Raw genomic sequence first — 21101 nt, forward strand, 5'->3', positions numbered from 1 at the left:
CATGCGGTTTGTTAATGTAACTTAATTAGCCAAAATTGCTTATAATTCCCCAGTACAAGAATGCAAGATTTAAAAAAGCAAAACAAAAACACAACACTGTTGATTTTGATAAAGTAACTTTTATTGTATATAAAAATACAAGCTGTTTGTCTCATCTCAGCCTCAGTGTGCTGCAGACAGAGAGGGCTGAGTCATGAGTAGTACTGGTGTGATCAATGGCGTTTGTCTGACAAGCAAACATTCAGCAATGAAAACAATCTGAATCATCACACTGATTTTGATATGCCAGGTGTGACAGGAACATGTGCAAGACGGCACCACTTGAGGCTCAAGTGTGAAATTAAAACCTGATGATACACTTCAGTGCAAAAGAAAAAAGGAACAAAAATAAAGACAAAAAACGGTAATGCAATTTAAATACATAACATTCCAGGCGCAAAGCAGCATCAAAACATTAACACTGAAACATACGATATGAATGAGCAAACATTCACTGTAGTGTGTGTGTGTGTGTGTGTGTGTGTGTGTGTGTGTGTGTGTGTACACAAGGATTGGACTGTGGTGTAAATCACAGCTGGCTCAGCATCTGCAAAAATGTGTGCAAGTGAAGCGAGGCGGTCATCTCATGTAGTGTGTAATGGCTCGTAAGATGTAAAGAAGTGCCGCCTGTAGCCGGGCTTCCATCACTATTAGGTTGGCATGAACCTTCACCCAAAAAAAGAAATGAAAAGAAACATGTCATTTCCTTCAGTTCACAAGGTGACGTGCTGTAACACTTCCTTCTCTGATGACATTTAAAAAAGGAAGGACGCGCTGAAATGCCAAATGATACATTAGTTGATTCTGAGGGTACCAAAGAGAGATGACGTGTTAAAATGTCAAACGATACGTGACTGAGGAGGCCAGGTTAAGTGCCTGTTTGAACTCGTCATACCTTTTCAGAGTGTCTGAAGTGTCTCCAGAAGGAGTGGTAAATGCGTGCTGTGGTCTGCTCGGGGTGACAGGCCATGGTTTTTACAAACACCTTCAGAGAGCGTTCCAGCAACACGTTCACACTGCCATAGTCGTAATCGTCGTATCTGGGCATGCGGAGTGACATAAATGTTAATGCCACAGTAGAGAAATGTTAAAGGCGGCTGAACTTTTGCATGCGTGGCAGCTTTATACCCACCGTATTCCATAAAGACAGTGGATGTAGTTCCACAGAGCTTTTCTTAGAGTGTGAGTATCCACGCCTTCATGCATGGCAATCCTGTGGTAGGTCAAGTTGCACACAATCTGCAAATTCACATTACAGTTTGCTCAGTTCACTCATTTTATAACTTTATAGACTTTATGCAATGAAAAGATCACCTCCTGTAGGCCATTATACAGAATACAGACTTAAACACTTCCAAAAGTGGCTTCCCTTTTCAGACCTCCATCTTTTATATACAGTCTAACCAAACTGGGCGATGCTTGTAAAATTCACAAAAGAAGAATGAGCTGTGATTGGTGTCAGTCATTTGTTTATTTACCAAATAATCTGGAATAAGTGCAAAAAAAAAAAAAAAAGGTTTCTGTGTGTTTGCAGTCTACTCTAAGCCAGGAAAACCCTTTTCTACAATACACATGTATTCACCACCCACTTCTTTTTCCTGACACTAAGCAGTTTTATTTCAAGTGTATAAACAAACAAGGAGGTCAACAATATCTCCTCCCATTCTTAGTCTCAGCTAGGTGAAGTAGTGTAACACGCACTTCAACAGATAGACCTTTCATATCACCCACACATCAGCCTTTGGTGAAGCGTGATGGTACCTGGAATTTTTCATCCAGTAGCTGGCCCATATCTGGCAGGAGCCTGTTGAGCAGAGAGAATCCATGGTCCTCCCATGAATAGTCCTACACATGAGACACAAACATTAACAATGTTACCGTCTTCAAAACAATGCACACAAAATCAAGGGGTGTTGCTCACTATAATAAGTTTGACATAGATTTTAAAAAAGGAAAAATATGCCTTAACAAACTACCTGTGCTCGCATGGTGGGTGGTGACTGCTCTCCTCTGGGAGCAAAGTCCTCATATCTGAATTCTGGTTCCTCCACAAGACGCAACACCAGGTCAGGTGGAGCGCCCCTCACCACCGCTAAACAAAAAAAACAGAGGAAGTGGTGAGTCAACAGGTGACTGAGAGTGACGCAGGGGTAAACAGTCAGATCTGTACCTGTAGGTATGCTCTCGCTCCTCTCCCTTTCAAAGCGAGTAACCATCTCCTCCTGTGTGCACTCCTCCTCCTCCTCCTGCTGCTGCTGCAGCTCCACCATCCTCTTCATCAGCACCTCCACCTCCACCGCTCCATCAGCCAGCTGGAGAAGATCAGATAAATAAAGTTGGCGGTTTGTTGTTTCAGTGTGTGTTCACAGTTTTCTTTCCTAAGTGAGTGGGTATCTTTTAGCCGTTACTAAACTTTAAATCAACTACCTCCACCTTCCTGTCATTTTAAGCCTGAGATCAGAACACCTGACTCACCTCGTGCCTGCCGTCCTCGTGAGCGGGGCTGTGTGCGGGGCTGTGAGGACTGTGAGAAAGTGATGGAGGCTGAAAGGTGTAGCCCCCAATGTGGTCAGGTTCTGGGTTTAAACCACAGCCCCAAACGAACGAGCACAACGAGTGAGCGTGCGCCATGAGCACCACGGCGTGTATCAGTTCAGCCAGTGACCAGCGAGGCTCTGCTCCGGGGCACACCAGTTCCTGCAGGGCAGATAGGCAGATGCTGGGCTCATACAGTTTCAGACTGTGTGTTTGCTGGGGGTGTTACCGGTTTGGCATTTGTTGGTGGTTTGATTTGCCTGTGTGCACTAGAGATAAGCAGCATTATCTAATTTAGCAATTTCCCTTAACTGCAATTTAAGACAGTAGAAAATTCTACTGAAGCACTTTGATACACTTAAACCTTAAGAAGATACCAATCAGTGTTATGTTAGATCCTGTTAGATGGTTTTGAAGTTTGCTTACAATTTAAGTGCTAATGACTGTTGTTAAAAGTCCTAATCTTTTAAAAGCAGTTGCAGATAGATTTTTGTGCATGTTAACAATATGGTGCCTTGTAGAGAAAAACAACACATGAAAAAAGCTTCATTTAGGGTTAGCCCAAACTAGTCACCCAGTGCTACACCTGAGCACATCTGACCTCCGGGGTCAGTTTGTCTGACTCAGGTGATCAGTGTGCACAGTTAAGCACACTTAAGCATGGTTCAGTTGAACTCAGTTGTGATACATATCTGGGGTGACTGTGCCAAAGAAGGGAACCACCCCGCCCAAAAAAAGATATCACAATAATATTGTCATTGTCAGTTCTTTTGACCATGATAATGAAAATCAGATATTTCACTCTCACAATCCTAGGTATCAGATTTAAAGAGGCAGAACTACACCTGTCTGTGCTGATGCAAAATGATAGTGTCTGAAAAATCAATCTGCTACTCTTTATAGGGAAGACAATTAGGTGTTTACCACACAGGGAATAGCGGCTGAGTCACTGAGGGAGGGAGTTTGGATTCAAGTCAGAAATTAGAGTTGGAGTAAGACACAGGGAGTGAGTGGGCGAGTGGGAGATGTGTCTGACCTGGATGTGCTGCTGCGTAATGAGCCAGGGTCTGTGTGCCAGCAGCTTGTTGAGTGTTTGCAGGCTGCGGAGTTTGGCGGGAGCGTGCTCCAGGCCGCTTAGCCAGCTCTCCTCCCCTCCGGCCTCCAGGAAGCCTGCGCTGTGCTGCTGCACCAGGTATGAGCAGTGGTGCCGAGCGGCAGCCTGCGAGACACAAAGAACGGTCCAAGTTAACAGCAGGGAAGAGAAACTCTAACCCTGACCACTGGAAAAAAAATGCTTCACACATCTGTGTGTAACAAATGCATAATGTAGAAGAAGTGTCACAGGTTAAAACAACAGCTGAACTTGCACAGGTGAGTACAGTGAGTGGTATTTCTAAAGTGTAACAGGGTGGTAATGTGATGCAATATAGAAGACGCATAGATCGCATTAACAGAAAGGCACTAACAGTCTCTGGATGTCCTACTGTCTTGCTATGAAACAATTTCTGAATGTCCCTGAAGGTTTCATTGCCATTACTGTTCAGTGACCATTACCAAAATGTGTGTTATTTGCCAACTGAATGCAGATGTTTAAGCATTAAGAATGCGACCTTCTAAATACTCTATTATACAAATATATGATCAAATCTCAAATCTGTGTTCAGTTAGTACAGCAAAAAACTGCATAAACATTTTTCAAACTGAAAAAAACAAACAAAAAACATTTACGATCCAATAAGCTATGACAAGTCCAAGGCACACCATTATAATATTACAGTATTAACATCTAACTGAAGCGACATTACCAGGTTATACTACAAAATGTCTTAAAATTATTTCAAAATTCTATAAACAAGCATTTCTTTTCTTTCTCACAATATTATAATAATGCATTTCCATCAGTAATAAAGGCAACTGCAATTTAATACAACTGCAATTCACAACAACAGCTGCTCCACGGTGCTTTATATTACAATATAAAGATTTGCACTCAGCGACAGTGGGGAAAAAAAGAACTTCCTTTTAACAGGAAGAAATCTCCTGTAGCACCAAGCTAAGGGCAGGGGAGCAATCTACCATGACCAGCTGGGACAAAAGTTGGTGAGATTGCATCAGGAGTGAAAAGAGGAGAGTGGGAAATGAAGTCCCAGAGCAGCCTGAGCCTACAGCTGCATTAATAAGAAAGCTTCAGGGTCATGTAATCCAGCCATAACTATTCATAGTTTTTAGTCACCAACTAGCCAACTCGCTACCCTTGCCATCACAACCAATAAGAGACAGTAGTACTGCAGGACAAAAGTGTTGGTTTTTTCTTCACCTGTCTCAAGCTAAGACCACTTTGATCATCTATCCATGGTGGAAAAACTAAGATATAAAACGAAACTATGAATTTTGGGGACTTGTGATGCATATTCTGCCTCTGCAGCTTCTTTTTTTCAAAAAGTCCCTGATGGTGATGAAGTCTCTCCCAGAACTCCAGTTTTGTGACATCTACCTATATCTTGTAAAGAATCCCTCAGCTTGCACTGCTACCAGGATGAAAGTTTTCAAAGTACAGACTGGAGGACAATGGACCAGAGTTCTGTTTTGCCTTCCAGGTGGGTGTGTCCCAGTAGCTCTGACGTCAGGTGAAAACTACAAATAAGAAAGTTTCAGACTAATCTTAAAAGAAGAGAGAGTGTCTGTCTCTGGGATCCAAAATCGGAGCTGGTGTTAGGGAGGAGCCTGATATCTTTATTCTACTTTTAGAATTTCTAAAAGTAGAACTAAGAATCACAAGTAAGCCCGTAGTCTGACAGAAAAGTGCTCTGTTGAGATAACATGACACCTGAAGGTCTTCAAGATATGATGGAGTTCGATTAGTCCAGATTCTATGGTGAGGAGAAGAATTTTAAATTCAGTTCTGGAGTTAACATGGAGCCAGTTAGAAGCTAATATGAGAAAAACATATTCACAACATTCTGATCATAGGCAAGACAAGCGTCCAAAATACGTAAATACATAACAATGAAAAATACTGAAAAATACTGGCAACAGCCAGTGCTACCCCTCAGCGTCCTAGTAGACACACCTATGGTATCAATTTCAAAATCCTATGTCGCCTTATTCTTAAGTTGTTCAGTCATTCGCAAGATTTTCTGAAAACCTGACCTCTCACCTTGAGGTCAAGGTCACTGAGAGTCGAACTCTTCAGAGATTGTTAATAGAAGCACGTATAGTATCAACTTCAAAATCCTTGGTGTCTTCCTTCTCAAGTTTTCACATTCACAAGACTTTCAGAAAACCTGAGCTCCGACCTTGACCTCGAGGTTGAGGTCACAGATTACAACTCTTCCGAGATGTTTAGACACACCTATGGTATGAATTTAAAACTCCTTTGTCACTTCGTTCTTGAGTTATCACGTTTATAAACTTGGGTGTCCACGTTGCTGCCCGCGCAGTGGGGTGAAGACAATACCCCCATCAGCCTTTTATGACTGAGGGGTAAAAAGGTAAAAAGGAGGAATTATGTGATAATCCACTATAATCTGGTGTTTTTACTTAGTTAACGTTCTCATTTGTTTTTGTTTTGCTTTTCCCTACACATTACTACGTGTCACGACAAGAAGCCATGAAGCAGGAATTCTGGAAAGTCAAACATGTGGTGGTTAAGAACAGCTTAGAACGCCTGCAGCATTTAATAACAATGTCAGTATTTAGCACCAGTTTATTGCTATAGCAGGAGAAAGCAATACAGTTTTTATTGCTGTGTTTATATTTCATTCTATCCCTACTGAAAACGGACCATTAACATCAGTGCTTGCTATTGTAATGCTCTAAGTCAGACTTCTAAGGTCCCGGAGAGAAGACAGAGGACAACAAAGGACCTGAGCCTTCTACCTGCACACACAGTCACTGCTGTCAGACAACACATAAGTGCGTTTCCATAGCATTCACACTCATCAAATGCTCAGAACTCGTACTAAACATCACACATCAAGTCCACCAGTATTACCCACTGCTCTGTCTAACTAGTACATCAAGCCAATTAAAGGTTCTGGTGTTTAAAAATATATATAACTTTATTACGGCAATACTTAGGACCAGTGAAGACAGAAGAAAAGATACAAGTACCCCCTTAAATTTAAACACAAAAACCCCTAAAAACCCCAACTCATCCACAGTCTGTTACTTGAACAGTTGGGATGTTACTCAAATAATATCTAATCTAAGATTTTGTTTAAACAGTAGAAAAGATTAAATGCAGACCAAAGAACTATAATCATTTTGTATCAATAATCGTCTTTGACAAAACGATTTAACCTCAAGTGTCAGAACTACTACGATGGAAAAAAAATCTAAACCAACAATCTCGTCTGTTTGAGAGTGAGAATTTATTTTGATGTTCACAATTGTTATTTCTTTATTTGGTTCATCGTGCATGCACACGGCTGCAGTACACACTACATATGATTTCTTTTTAAGGAACTACATATACTAATTCACATTTCTCCTACAAAAGACCTTAAAGGATGCTGAATAGTGTTTTACAAACAGTCCAAATTATGACAAAACCCCATTCCAAGCAATTTTTCAGCTTTCTGCTGAAAGGTAATTAAAGTTGGAAGATACATCAGGATCAGGATGTCACCGGCTAAAAGACATTTTTCTTACCATGACAGCAATGTAGTGTCTCCAGTGACGGGGCAAAGGGCCGTCCATCTCCAACAAAGCATGCTGGGTCTTTAGGAAGCAGCAGAGGTAGGCTGGGTGCATCGCCATGACCATGGAGATGTGATCCACACGCCCCAGCGAAAGAAAAGATTCAATCAGGACGTCCTGGTTTGGCCCTCCTTTTAAAATCTAAAGAGGAAAAACAAACAAACAAAATACCCATAACTGAATCCTGAGTAAACTTAATTAAGGTTTCTTCTTCTTTTTGAAAAAGAAAATAAGAAGAAATCTTAATGAGTCACATTATGAGCTAAGACATTATCAGCCACTAGCTTTGGCAACTCAGCTCGGGTATTGCATCTGTCGAATGCAACAGGCAGTGTAGTATTGCAGCAGAATAAATAGCATCATTTCAATGAGCAAGTCTCTTAAGTCATTACATATGTCTGTTTATATAAACGGAAAATAATTTAAAAAATAAACTTACATAAAAAACCCTGTGGAAAAAAATATATATATATAAAGACTAGGCCAATGGAGATTCAAATATATTTAAGTTTAGAACATTTTTTTATTTAAATTATATTTATATGAAAAGATTAAGTTCAAAGTAACAGCTGTTATAGTCAGTGTTCATTATGTTAGCAGCCTGAAACAAGCCCTGCAAAATCACAGGATTAGACATGAAGGCCAGCTGTGTGCCACTTTGACATCAACCTGAGGGGGGGAAAAAATCTGGCATCTGGAGAGGGTGCAAGTCTGACACACAAACAATGGAAATAGCAAAAACACATTTAGTATTCCGGAAACACACTCTTTTTTTATTAAGTTGCATACACACCTCTTTTGCAGGGATAAAGGCACTTGGACCCGAGGCCAGAGCCCGAGGTACCTCGACTCCTTGCTCCTAGTAACAAAAGAAGACACAAACAACACGTAATTATCAATCAGTTTGTACTTGATTATTGCTCTGGTTTATCAAAATTTCAGTCAAAACTCCAATCAACCCTAAAGGATTCAACTTGTCTACGGAAATCAACCTCAAACGCAGTTCATTCCCGTGACTGACACGCGAAAAATACCTTTTCAGACTTTTTCCATGCACAAAAAAGTTTACCATTGGAAATATTCACATTTATCCAAATCGCTGACATGCTTATACGAAATATGTTCAGCTTAACAACGCCTCAGCCCTCCTTTAGCTTGCCTAGACCTTCTTTTCACCGTAACAGGACACCCGTTTCGTAACTAGCACGCTTCAAACTTCCACGTTTTACTAAAACACGCGTTAAAACTCACCGACATCGGAAGCTCGGATGCTAAACGTTGCCCTGTTTGTTATTCTCAACACAAACACAAATGAAAGGCGTCTAAAGCAGCCTGCCTTTTTATTTCTAGAAGCTACACTGAGCCGTGAAAGCAGTCGGGGGTGTGTCTGCTGGTGGTGTGTTTTTCAGGCACCGGGAGGGGGCGTGTCCGGTCCGGTTGTTTGTGCACACCGCTGCAGAGTCTTGCATCACCTACAGTCTGATGAAACCAGCAGCAGTCCGGTAGCAATAAAAATGACCATCAGCTGATGAGTGAGGTAAACCTACCCTACCCTTACCCTAACCTTATAACGTCATCATGCAAAGTAAAAGCAGTCCTCCTGAGAGTACCTAAAAGTCCTTTAATGGTACAAAAGGTGCCCGAGCGTTATTGGAGTAAGATTTTTTCCCTAGCTCTCTGTTACTGCGGTCTGCAAACCTCACAGAAGAAGGGGAAGCCTGTCGGTGAATTGTGCATGCATTACCTGTGCGGTCCGCAGGAGCTCGACGGCTCTCTCCCGTACTTCCTGCAGCGGACACGACCTGGACAGCCGGAGCAGATGCAGAAGAGTTTGTTTACTCAGTCGCCCCGAGCCGTGCCGGTCCAGGTCTAAACACTGGAGAACCCCCTGGCTTAACTCCTCCAGAGCCGCTCTCCGCTCCCCGTCATCCCTGCTGCACAGTCGCGCTAAGCTCTTCGAAGTCGGTCCAGCATCGGATTCAGACTCGGACCGGTGGCCACACGAACGCCGAGCGGCGGGCACTCCTCCCGGCTTGCTGTCTCCATTAGCCTGGCAGGTAGCCGCGGGATTACTGGCCATGTCCCGGAGCACCTTGGTAGAGCTGCCTGTCGTTACCGAGGAGCAGTTAGCTTAAAGTATTAACTTAACGCTAACCCTTAACGTTAGCTGAAAACATTGATTCTTCTTCACTGCCACAACCTCGAGGTATCTGCCGCCGGTCTTCTTATTTTTACTGCGCAATCGTCTGCTTCGCAAATCATTAACACCGACGAACCACCTTCAGAGAGCGCCTCCTTTTTTTCCCACCCGGCTTCCTGACCGTGAACACCGGCTGCCGGCGGTTAGCTCGCTACGCTAGCAGATGCTGCAGACTCTTTCAGCCGCAACTGTGACGATTTCCGGTAATGAAAACAACGCGAGCCGCTGATTTATATTTGGACTGAGCATCGTGGACATAATGCCGAGTTAAACTTAAAACTATCTTGCGTAAGGCACCGGGAATAATGTAGAGTTTTCACACGCTCCTTCCGCTGAGATCTTGGCGAGCTTCCCCCGTGCAACGTCATCGTGACGTATGCGAAACTTTCCTGTGATAAACAGCAGGCGGCAATATCTCTTTAAATACAGTAACAGTGTATCCATAAGTGCCTGTTTTCTCTTTTCTTTACAAAGTGAGCATGTGTTCGTTTCAGGCGTTTTTTTAATTTTATTTCTAATGCCTTTGCTCATACTGATAAACAGGTTGTACTCAAGATGATACATGAAGGGGTTATATATAAAATAAAGAAATCACCTGTTTTGCAAGTATTCTTATGACTCTGCTTTATTGTACCCACTCTGTGTTCTACACTGTAATCACTCCAGTATTTTTTGGACACATAGTATATTTGTAGAACTGTTATGTTATACTTTTCTGCAATTTCTGCTGCCATCTTGGCCAGATCTCTCTTGAAAAAGACATTATTGATCTCAATTAGTCTTTTTACCTGGATAGTATTTTGTGTTTAATAATTATGCAAGCTGTAAACTTACACATTTCTCATCAATTACCAAAGCCTTGAGCAAGGTCATAAAATTACTGACATTACAAAAATCAAAAAGCTTAAGTTTAATATTTAATGTGAAACAGACATCAGTCAGTGTTAATATGCATGATGATGATATAATTACTTTTATCATTTAGTCAAAATCACTGAAATTAGATAATAGATTAACTGATGTCATTCTGTTACCTTCACCACTGCAGCAATACTTTAATTATACAAGAACCCAGCACTTTACCGCAAGCAGCTCGGACTTTGTATTGGACATTGCCACCTGGGAAGTACCTAAAATGTCTGTGTGCTGAATCAGGTCACTGAGCTAATGTGTGGCAGACCTGCTGGAAATTTCAACCCAGTCCTTCTGGTCCTCTGGAAACCATGTTGTGGAACCTCTGGGTTTTTCCACAATCTTTTATATTAAAGTAACTAAAACTGTATAAATTATATGTGCACAGTTCTTTGTTTCTCTATGTGCATGTGTAATTCTAACATGGGATATAATGGTTTCACAATTTTCTGTTTACTTCCTGAATCACCTTTATTTAGGAAAATAAAAAGAAATCAATGATGTGTCCTTAGTATCGGACATACATCTTATATTAATTTACCTGTATATATCATATACAATGCAAGATAACTTTTGTGAGGATGATAGGAGAAAAAAATGAAGAAGATGAAGGAATAGGGAAATATGACAGTGACATATAAACAGACAAACAAGTGAAGGTGATGTGCTGCTTCGTTTGACATGACAAGACACACACTCTCTGGGGTTTCAGGAACTTCAACACTGTGGCAGCAACAAAGAAAAACCCTTCAGCGTTCCATCACCGTTTCCCTATGAGGGAAGACTTTTATTAGCAAACACACAGGCTGGCTTTGGAGGATGACCTTCAGGGCACATACACACACAAACAGACACACAAACACACACGCAGAGGCATGTTCATGTGGTAACCAAGGGTGTGTGTCCCAAGGGTAGAAGAGACGAGAGCAGAAGTGTAGAAAAACAAGAGGTGGTTTGGAGGGGTAGGAGAGAGCCAAGGTCTGGATTATCACACACACACGCACATCTATATGGAGAGGGGTGTGTCTTCAATATTTTACAGGAAGTAAATTTTGTGTGTGTGTGTGTTTGTATTTGTACATGGGTGCAGGTGAGTAATGGGATACGAGTCCTTAGACGATTTTGTTCTCCAGCAAGGCGATCCTCTTCGACATGCTCTCTAGTAAGATTCTGTCAAGGAGAGAAACTGTGAAGGCAGTCAATAAATCGGAACAGTGCGAAAACAACTTTAACACCCTCCCTCCCAAAATAATATTCTCAGACAGTGTCACCTGTCATAAAGGATATGTTTTTTTGTTAGTGCCTGTAAGGCAGCTTCAACTTTCTTTTGGAACTTTACAAGGGAGTCGCACTCACAAGGGTCCTCTGTGGAGCCAAGAACACACAGGTTAAAGATTTGTGTGATTTGTGAAGTATAACAACACATTTGTTTTAAACTTCTCACCATCACAGACGTTAATCTGTAGCTTCTTGGCAATCTGGCTCATGGCCTTGAAATCGGCGGTGTAGAAGTAGTGCTCTCCGGTTGGCTCAGAGGCAATCTCTTTCAGCTCGTCCTCAACTGCATTGCCCACTCCGACAGCATACATCTTAAAGCCTGCAATGAACGCACTCGTTCCTTCATCTGATTCACATAAGTATATATCTTTTGTCTGCTTTAGACGTAACCTTCCCACTCCCTCTAACCGTTTTCCTTGGCCTTCTTGGCAGCCTCTCCGATGTAGTCCTGACTGCGCCCATCGGTGAAGACGATGCCCACCTTTGTGACTCCAGGGCGGGCACCCTGACCAAGGCTGAAGCTGTTTTCTACCAGATAACGGAGAGCCTGGCCTGTCATGGTTCCCCTCTCCAGGTAGGCCATCTTTTTCACAGCTTCTTTGAGGTCCTTCTTGTTGTTGTAGCGGCCCAAGGGAAACTCCTGCGGTGGAGCAGAATCAGGATGATGATGAGGGTGGAAGTGAAAATGCTTACTCTAATATAAAAAAAGAAAAAAGTGACTCATACCGGTTTGACTGTGCTGGAGTACTGCACCAGTCCGACATGAGCCTTGCTTTCACTGACGTCCAGTTTGTCGATGATCTGGTTGATCCATTTCTTGACCAGCTCAAAGTTCTCAGGACGCACGCTCTTAGAGCCATCGATCAGAAACACAACGTCTGTTGCGGAGTTGCTACAAGCTGGTGAAAAACAAAACATACAAACACGGACACACACAGGGCATGTTAATGTCAGAGCATATTTATCACACTTGGACACATACCTTCAGAGACAAACACCCACTCACCACTGCAGCTACGACCATTGTCCATGAGGGTAAAACCTTCTCTGCAGGCACACTTGTATGATCCTGGGGTGCTGATGCATACCTGCTCACAGTCATGATCCCCAGTGGCACACAGGTCAGACACTAGGTCTTCTTACATGCACAACACACACACACACACACACATAACAGGGGGCAGGCGGGTAGGGTTAGAGGGAGAAATGAAACTATGTCAGTTTGAAAATGGGAAATTCTAGCATTGATTTTTTTTAATGATCCACTGTGACCTGCAGTTGACCTGAACAGGTTTGAATATATGTAGATGATGCAAAAATCCAGTGGAGCCTTAAAGCAAAAGGAGGAAAAGATCGGGCGTGGCCTTAAGCTAATAAAATCCAGTTTTCTGGAGGATTTTTTAACGTGATGCACAGGCTCCTCCTCAACACTATGATCATGCTGCTCTCATAATCTGCACGTGCAGCAATGCTGGCTGCCGCAAAGCGAGAAGCAGACAGCAGTCAAAGCTGCCGCAGACTGGGAGCGCCGAAGGGCATCACTAATTAGAAGCTTAATGATTGGCACTAATGGATCGGTAATTACAGATAGATCAGTCTCGCCTCTCGGTTATGTGAGAGTTGACTGAAGAACAGGACTAAATCTCATTCCAAAAGGTTGTTTCTACCCTAATGCCCTCGTGCTGTGGGGAATTTTAAATGAGTTTGAAGGACTGAATGAATACATTGTAATCTTGTCGAGGACGAGCAGAGGACAAAAGGGAGAGAAGAATAAATTGGAATGAAAAGGATGACAGTCCAGACACCTTACCCTCAGTACAGGGGAGCAGCAGACAGCTCTCTCCACAGGAATGAAGGTGTGCATATAATGAATCCCTCTTTCTTGCTGCTGTATCTATACCTCCTACAGTACATCTCTAATCCTTCTCTCATCTCTTCCTTCTCCTCCTCTTACCACAAAAGGCCTCCTGGAACTTCTTGGTGAGCTTCTCGATAACGCTGTAGCTCTCCACATAGTCCACATGGTCATCCAGAGGATCGCTGGCCATCTGCCTCAGAGTGTTCATGTCCACGCGTCCCACACCGATGGCAAAAATCTCAATGCCGGCATCTCGTGCACGTTGAGCTATATCCTTGACATTGTCCTGGGGACGCCCGTCTGTCACAATAATGGCAACCTGTGACAGTGAGGGTTCAAAATAGATTACAAAGTTACCATTGCGGTTACGGAAGAGGTGAATTTCACGTGCAAACGCATCTAAACGTGTGGCAGACCTTGCCGACGTCAGAAGATTTTGCACGAGCGCCCTCAGCCTCACTGAAGGCAACATTCATTGCAAACTGGATGGCCAGGCCAGTCATGGTTCCGGTGGACAGCGGCTCAATTTTGGTCACAGCCTTGATCAGCCCGGCTTTGGTGCGGTGGGTCTTCAGAGACACCTACAGTTCCACAAAAGCGCAGTGAGTGAGATCAAAATGAGAGAAAACAAATCAGAAATGTCGGAAATGGTTTTTTAAACTTTATCCAAACCTCATTCTTAACGCGGCTGGCATAGTTGACAACTCCCACACGAGTGGCGCTGGGTCCAACATTCAGCCCCTCGATGACTTTTGCCAGGAAGACTTTAACTTGCTCAAACTCTGAGGGGCGAACACTGCGACTGCTGTCGATGATGAACACGAGGTCGGTGGGACGGGCTTTGCACAAACCTGCCGCTACACGTGAAGAGAAAATCAACTCGGATGTCACCGTAATCTCATATTCATTTTATAGAGTTATAAATTATTCCTCATTCCATCATTCCTCATGATGATGGATGGAGATCATGAAAGTCAGAGGAGATGTGGGTGGAGCACGGAGAGAAGGGCTGTTGAGAGGAAAAGGGGAGGGCAGAGGTGATGGAGAGTGGTGAGATGTATATTAGAGGAAGGGCTGGAAACAGGACACACAGAGGCAGCAAGGGTGGAGAGAGGGAAAGGTGAAAGTACTGCGATGGAGAGAGGAAACAAAAAGAGCCATTGACCCGCTTTAAGTATTTTCAGAAAGCTTGTTGGGTTTCTCTTGCATGAATATATCAATAATTAATCCATAATTAGATTCCACCAAGAAAAGCCATGAGATGTGGTTACATTTTCACAAAAAAACATGGACTTTGACAGATTTTTCCAGAAAAGGTGTGATGAAATTAAGCTTTGCTACAGTGATACAGCTGGTGGCCCGTAGCATTTTCAGTGTAAACACGGGCATTTTGGCATCATTAAGCAAACTGCAGCCTCCAGCATCTACTGAATATCACTGATCTCCCTCCTCGCCCTTCACCTCTCTCCCTCCCTCCTCCCCCTTCTTCTGTACACCTCCCCTCAATCTTTGACATGCAAGAAACAGCAACAGCCACACTCCTTCCTAAACAAAATAATTATCCAAAATGTGCTTATACAATTTAACCACTAGAAAGAACATCAAAACCCTTTTTTCAGGTGGCAGGAGGTAGAGCAGGTCATCTACTAATCAGGAGGTTGGTGGTTCGATCCTGGGCTGCTCCAGTCTGCATGCCAAATGTCCTTGGGCACAATACCAACCCCAAGTTGCTCTCCGATGTATCCATCAGAGTGAGAATGTGTGTGAATGTTGAATAAAAAGCATGTAAAAAAAAGTGCTTGTATGAATGGGTGAATGAGGAGAGTTGCATAAAGTGCTTTGAGTGCTCAGGTAGAGTAGAAACGTGCTATAAGAACCAGTCCATTTACCTTTTCTCACAGTCCCTTACTTATCATTCTTAAATGCCTTTGATATATACAGGAAGTTAGTGTCCACAAAGAAAATATGAATGAAAAGCCTATCTTTTTCCATTTTTTCACTAAAAATGTATGACGGTACAGCATCTCTTCCAGTCTATTCACACACATCACACAAAAAGATTCTAACCACTCAATAATAAAAAGTTAGGTCCTTCACCTAAAAGGCAAACTGATGACCTGTTGAGACCAGACTAATGCTTGCTTTTTAAAAGCTGTGTGAGGTTTTTCTGCTCTATGAGTTCAGTTTTATGATAATAAAAGGCAAACGGGTGTTAGAAGCAAAGCATCACACAATCAACAGGAGTTAAGACTCAGGCTTTAGGGGTTAAAGGTCATTATTCTTACCCATGGCGGCGGCTGTGCGAAGGTCTAAGTTAGCTTGGGCTCCTATTAGGCCAAGCAACAGCAGGAACAACGGCTTGATGGGCATCATGGTGACAAAAGCGGGGGGTCTGAGCGCGGCCGCAGAAGGTCCTAGAGTTGGGAAGCAGAAAAGAAAGCGAAGCGGAGCTCCAAGCGATGGGCACGGCCACAAAGTGAGACCAAGCGACTCTGAGCTGCAGGTTATCAATGCACGAGCTTCACACACTCAGCCCACAGACAGCCCCCCTCTAAAGCTGCAGTGTGTGCACGGATGAGTGTGCGTCTGTGGGAAAGAGAAGGAAATACCTGCTCTGGGAGGACCTAAAACGGTGGGCAGGGAAAGACAAACACACCTTGATATGGTTAGGATGGACAGGTAAGTGTGTATGTGAAGGTGGTAAATTTTTGTTGTGTGTGCGCACCAGTCCCCCAGTGGGTTACAGTATGTGCGTGTCTGGCTGGGGGTACAGGAGCGGCTGGGGTTTGGTGCAGAGCGCGCGCCAGTGCTGCGGCCCCAGGTCGGATTTGGCCAAAGCTCAAATAAACACCGACATGAATTCCTCTTTTCTCTCCGTGTTCCCTCGTATAGCAAACACACATTTATGGTGCGGAAGTGAAGCTGAGCCGCCATACACAGCCTACAGTGTTCCTGCTGCTCTACACGTTGAGCTGCATGTGTGTGCGTGCGCATTTTTCTATAAATTTTAAATTGTAAGTATACAATCCATTTCCTGGCTTCTGAGTTTCAGTGCAGTGTCGTTCTCAATCTCCCTGCTTCACATTTTTGAACCCTTTTTAAGCTTTTTTACCTTAAAATCAGTTTTATAACAAGACAGATCAAACACACACACACACACACACACACACACACACACACAATGAGAGTAAAGGTAAATCAGATTTCCTTTTTTCATCGTCTCCTCCTGAACTTCTCCGGTATATACTCTCCACTGTATGACAGGCAGCGGGGCCCCAGTGGAGTAAACACAGCAGCAAAACACACTTTCATCAATAAGTTCACATACACATCTTTAATCTTGCTATAGAGTCCACACAAACACACTCAACAGAGACCCCTCTTTTCCCCACACACAAGCAGGCATTCCTCTGAACCCCCCACCCCCTTCCACCTCCACACACACTCACTGAACAAGCCGCAATTGAGGAGGCAGTCTGTGAGGAGTCGGGGCTCTGGCTGTACAGTAACCAGTTAGTCAGATTTCCAAGTGAACATGCTGCAAAACCAACTGAACAGCGTGTGTGTGTGTGTGTGTGTGTGGATGCATCCGTGTGTGTGTAATGGTGGTGAAACGTTAGAGATTAAAAAGAGAAGAGATGTTATTCCTGGACAGTGTGTCATCTCTGGAAATGGTCAGTTTGGCTCATAAGAGAATATACAGCACACATGCACGGCATAATCTACTAACACACACACACACAGAGACAGACACACAGACACAGGTTATGTAACACTGTCTACCAGCAGGCTGGGCAAACATAAGCAGGTAGCTGAAAGAACCAGACCTGCATTTGAGAACTACTCTGCTCAAAAACATTACAGTAAAACACGAAGTCAGCGAAACTTCAGGGATATCAGTCTGTTCATTTAAGGAAGTGAAAACCACTGTGAATCTATTTCACTTGCTTTGGTGCAAATTAAAGTGCTAACAGGGGCAAGAATAGAGGAGAAGAATTGGACAGGGAGGGGTAGAAGGATATAAACCCAGCAGTAGCACCAGTGTCTGCTTCTTTGAGCAATAAACTGGAGGAGCAGTGAAAGAAACAGAGTCCATGAAGGTGTCACAAGGGCATGACGATTATGTTGCTCCACCACTGGCACCCTGTTCTCTTCACAGGTTTACACTGAGCACCTGTGACAGGTGTGAACAAATCTGCAACAGCATGACCAGTTTGGGAGTGGCTCAGTGATCATCTGAGGAGACATATCCCACAGACGTTCTACAGACAGGCCAGTCAAAGTTAACCTGACTAGGTTAGCTTAGGTTTGGTCAGAGACATGCATGGGTACCCTGCTGGAGGTCGTTTTGTAGGGCTCAGGCAGTGCTCCTCCTCCTGTTCCTCCACACACAGAGGAGCAGATAGTAGTCCTGCTGCTGGGTTGATGTCCTTCAACAGCCCTGTTCAGTTCTCCTTGTGTAACCCTTATCATCTTGTGTTGACGCACGACTTTAGTCACACAGATATCAGAGGGAGAACAGCTGAAATGCGGAAAAATGATTTAAAAGACTGCAGAGCAGATCTTACTTAATGACAGTGGAGTAGGACTGTGAATACCAGTTAACTAGGCTGGTTTTTCCCTAATCTTTGGCTAATTATTAGTTTAGAAAACTTTTAAGTGCCACCTTTAAAAAGCTGGTTTTGTTCAACTGAAATATTTTAATCCAATTTTATATCCAGGGCAAATTTGTTGTGGTCCCCTGTGCCTTTAGGTGTTGGCCTGATTTCTCTCTGTTCTCCGCCCTTTGGTCTAGCTTCTCTTTATCGTGTGGGTGTGTGATTGTTTCACTAACTGTGCTTCCTCCTCCTGGATCTTCTCTGCACTTGTTATCAGATTGTTAATATACTGTGGTAGAAGTAATATAGTGTGGTAGAGTTGCTTAGGTGTTTTAATGGTTGCCTGTTACAAATCCTTGAATCTATACTAACCTGCCTTGTCCTTCTTTATCCTAGGAAACTTACCTGCCTGTGTCATTCGCTGCCCGCCTACTGGAAGAAAACACCCCAGCAAAAGAGTGAGCGGAGTTATCAGTTGTTGTTTTTTTAATCACACACCTCTTTTGATTTAGAACTTAGCACTCTACCTGTGGGTCCTTCTTATTAAGCAACAACACAGTTAATCTGGTTTATCAAGTGAATCAGAGTGTTTGAGGTCAGGAGTCTTAATTGAGTGTGCAAATAAACAGGTGTGAATCAGGGAGTGAGCAGCGGCATTAAAAAAAATATTTTTAACACATTCGGTGTGTAGAGGCCTTTAGATCTTATTGAATTAGAGAGAATGGAGTGGTTTGAAGCATGTGTAGTAGTTACTATGCATTTAAACACTGTACTTTCTACTTGAGTACAATTACAGAAGATCCAGTCAGCAGTGAGCATCTATGCCAGATACCTGCAATTAGGCCATTAACCATCCTTAGAACTGGAAAATTATGGTACAGCTCCACCAGCACATTTAATTTCATTGGCTGCTGGATTGTTCAGTGTTATTTAATGACCTGTGTACAAAACACAAGGACTGCCTGATTATTTAGTAGACAATAGTAGGTTTATCTAAAAGCAGAGGGTGTGGAAAATCTGTCACCATCATACTGTGAAACACTGAAAACTGGAGTTACACTGGTCATGATGGATGGATTAACCAGCTTATCGTGCTGTTACAGTATGCCAGGACTTAATACTAGGACTTAATTAGCTCTTGACCAACCCTAAAGTCATTAATTATGGTAAAAATGCCATCAAAGGGGGACACAAGCAAACCAATAGAAGTGTTTGTGTGTCACATGTGACCTTGAGCTTCATTTGGAGGAAGACCCATTGGTCAATCATTGTTGGTAAGTTTGATTCTGACCAATACTGCAGGAAAAATAACAGCTCTTGTGAACTGCAGAGAGACAGATGGATGTCTGATGCCTCACCATGGCATGAGCTCATCAGTCCTTCAGCCGAATGAGCCCTGGAGTCCTGGAGTTATTGCCTGGTATTTATGGTAAACAGCCTGGTTTTGCTGGCATTACAGAGGCGTTTGGGTTCAGTGTCTTGCACAAGGACATTTCAGCATGCAGACAGGAAAAGCCGGGATCAACCACTGACCTTCCGATTAGTAGAAGTTCCACTCTGCCACCTGAGTCAAAGCTGCTCTATGAGATTATGAAACCTTTGGAAAAATAGTCTTTTTAAGCACTAAATCCATTAAAAAAATAAAAATAGTAATCATCAGTATTCACTCACTGGACACCCACAATCAGCTCAAACTACACAGTTATGTAACGTTTTCCTTTTTCCAACCCATCCATTTACCTTCTTGTAGCAAAATAGAAATCTAATATTAAGACACGATGCATTTGCTTTTTTCCCAAAAAGGGAAACGTTCCTGTAAGTTTATTTCTTTCCTCTGCCAACCATTTCAAGGTGCTCGGTTTAGAAAACTATCATCACAATAGTACTGCCAGACCCGGGGAGTGCATGGAAAGAAGTGTAAAACAAACAAATTCCTCCGTCTCAGCCTCACTGCGTGCCATTAAGCATTTTCCTAAGGCAACATACAAATAATGTCACTTTTAGTGGAAATCAACAAGGTTAGCTGAGATATTTTATCGCTGTCAAATCTGGACCTTCCACTGTTTGTTCTCGTTTTTAAAGCCACGCTTGAACACACAAATCTATTTATTTTATCCAATAGGGTGTTGTTTTCCTGAGCAACTCTCCCTCGTGTCCCATCTTCTTCCAATCCCAACAAAGTCTGTTTGTCATATCTTCTAAAAACAAACGAAAAATCAAGTTTAATGCTATTTGAACCAGGCGACTGGAGGAACTCCAAACTGTGTCTCGGTTTTGTTCTACAACCAACATCATTACTTTCAATCTGTTATATCAATAAACTTTATCCACCAATATCAATAAACTCCATTACTTGATCTGACCAAGCAGTGTGGGGTTTTCTTTTACTTTTTAACCGTCAGTCGGTGTGTGTGCACGCGTACTGTCACGGCTTTTGGAAAGAGTGGGAGGATTTAATGTTTGACCACATCCATAAATATTGAAACAAGTTGCCTTTCTTCAAATCTCAGAATACTGAGTAAATATTGACACGGTGGGATCGGGCTGGAGAGAAGCATCCCATACCTGTGCTCACACACGTATGCACATATATGCACACGCACACACGCACAGTCGTGCCCTCCAGGTGTGCTCTGAGCGCTCTCTGTTCACACGAGGGAAGTCCTGGAAAAAATAACTACAGAGTAACCCGACATGAAGTGCTCCTCAGTCACATGTGTAAGCTCAGTGATACATGAAGGACTCTGAAATTATGTAAATAGCACGAGTACTACACAAAAAAAGAGCCAAGCAGTATCAGACTTCAGCCCGAGTAAAAACATTTCTTCAGTGAGTTTGAAGAGAGCCCTCACTTCTTCACAAAATAAAGTTGTGTGGTGCCTTCTTATGCAAGAAATTTTTGCACTGCAAATGAAGTTTTTGTGTATGTGCGCGCGAGTGTGTTTATGCTGCTCGTCTCCTGCCAACAGTAACAGCTCAG

At 43.0% G+C, this 21101-nt stretch overlaps 2 protein-coding genes and 1 long non-coding RNA gene across 4 annotated transcripts; 1 reads left to right on the forward strand and 2 right to left on the reverse strand.

Annotated features, from left to right (window-relative positions):
• Nucleotides 1-99: 99 nt before the first annotated feature.
• On the reverse strand, nucleotides 100-9959 carry sesn2 (sestrin 2). Of its 2 annotated transcripts, none has more exons than XM_031729299.2 (11): nucleotides 9020-9959; nucleotides 8069-8134; nucleotides 7228-7416; nucleotides 3611-3793; nucleotides 2515-2736; nucleotides 2210-2351; nucleotides 2016-2131; nucleotides 1801-1884; nucleotides 1172-1278; nucleotides 935-1079; nucleotides 100-705 (listed from the first exon to the last, which is right to left on the reverse strand). In XM_031729299.2, exons 1-11 carry the CDS (start codon nucleotides 9353-9355, stop codon nucleotides 619-621), a joined length of 1677 nt encoding a protein of 558 aa, XP_031585159.1. In that variant the 5' UTR covers nucleotides 9356-9959; the 3' UTR covers nucleotides 100-618. The 2 variants fall into 2 exon arrangements, with proteins under 2 accessions (XP_031585159.1, XP_031585160.1); XM_031729300.2 differs by lacking the exon at nucleotides 9020-9959 and adding an exon at nucleotides 8527-8659.
• Nucleotides 8767-19141, forward strand: LOC120435889. Its single transcript, XR_005609996.1, has 3 exons — nucleotides 8767-8812; nucleotides 12098-12239; nucleotides 18518-19141. It is a non-coding gene; the product is annotated as an uncharacterized LOC120435889 (long non-coding RNA).
• Nucleotides 10945-15984, reverse strand: matn1 (matrilin 1). Its single transcript, XM_039606037.1, has 10 exons — nucleotides 15809-15984; nucleotides 14196-14380; nucleotides 13940-14104; nucleotides 13620-13842; nucleotides 12672-12803; nucleotides 12392-12564; nucleotides 12074-12305; nucleotides 11832-11984; nucleotides 11675-11752; nucleotides 10945-11549 (listed from the first exon to the last, which is right to left on the reverse strand). Exons 1-10 carry the CDS (start codon nucleotides 15894-15896, stop codon nucleotides 11500-11502), a joined length of 1479 nt encoding a protein of 492 aa, XP_039461971.1. The 5' UTR covers nucleotides 15897-15984; the 3' UTR covers nucleotides 10945-11499.
• Nucleotides 19142-21101: the final 1960 nt, after the last annotated feature.

The sequence above is a fragment of the Oreochromis aureus genome, linkage group 22 (genome assembly GCF_013358895.1).
Source record: "Oreochromis aureus strain Israel breed Guangdong linkage group 22, ZZ_aureus, whole genome shotgun sequence".
Classification (NCBI taxonomy): Eukaryota; Metazoa; Chordata; class Actinopteri; order Cichliformes; family Cichlidae; genus Oreochromis; species Oreochromis aureus.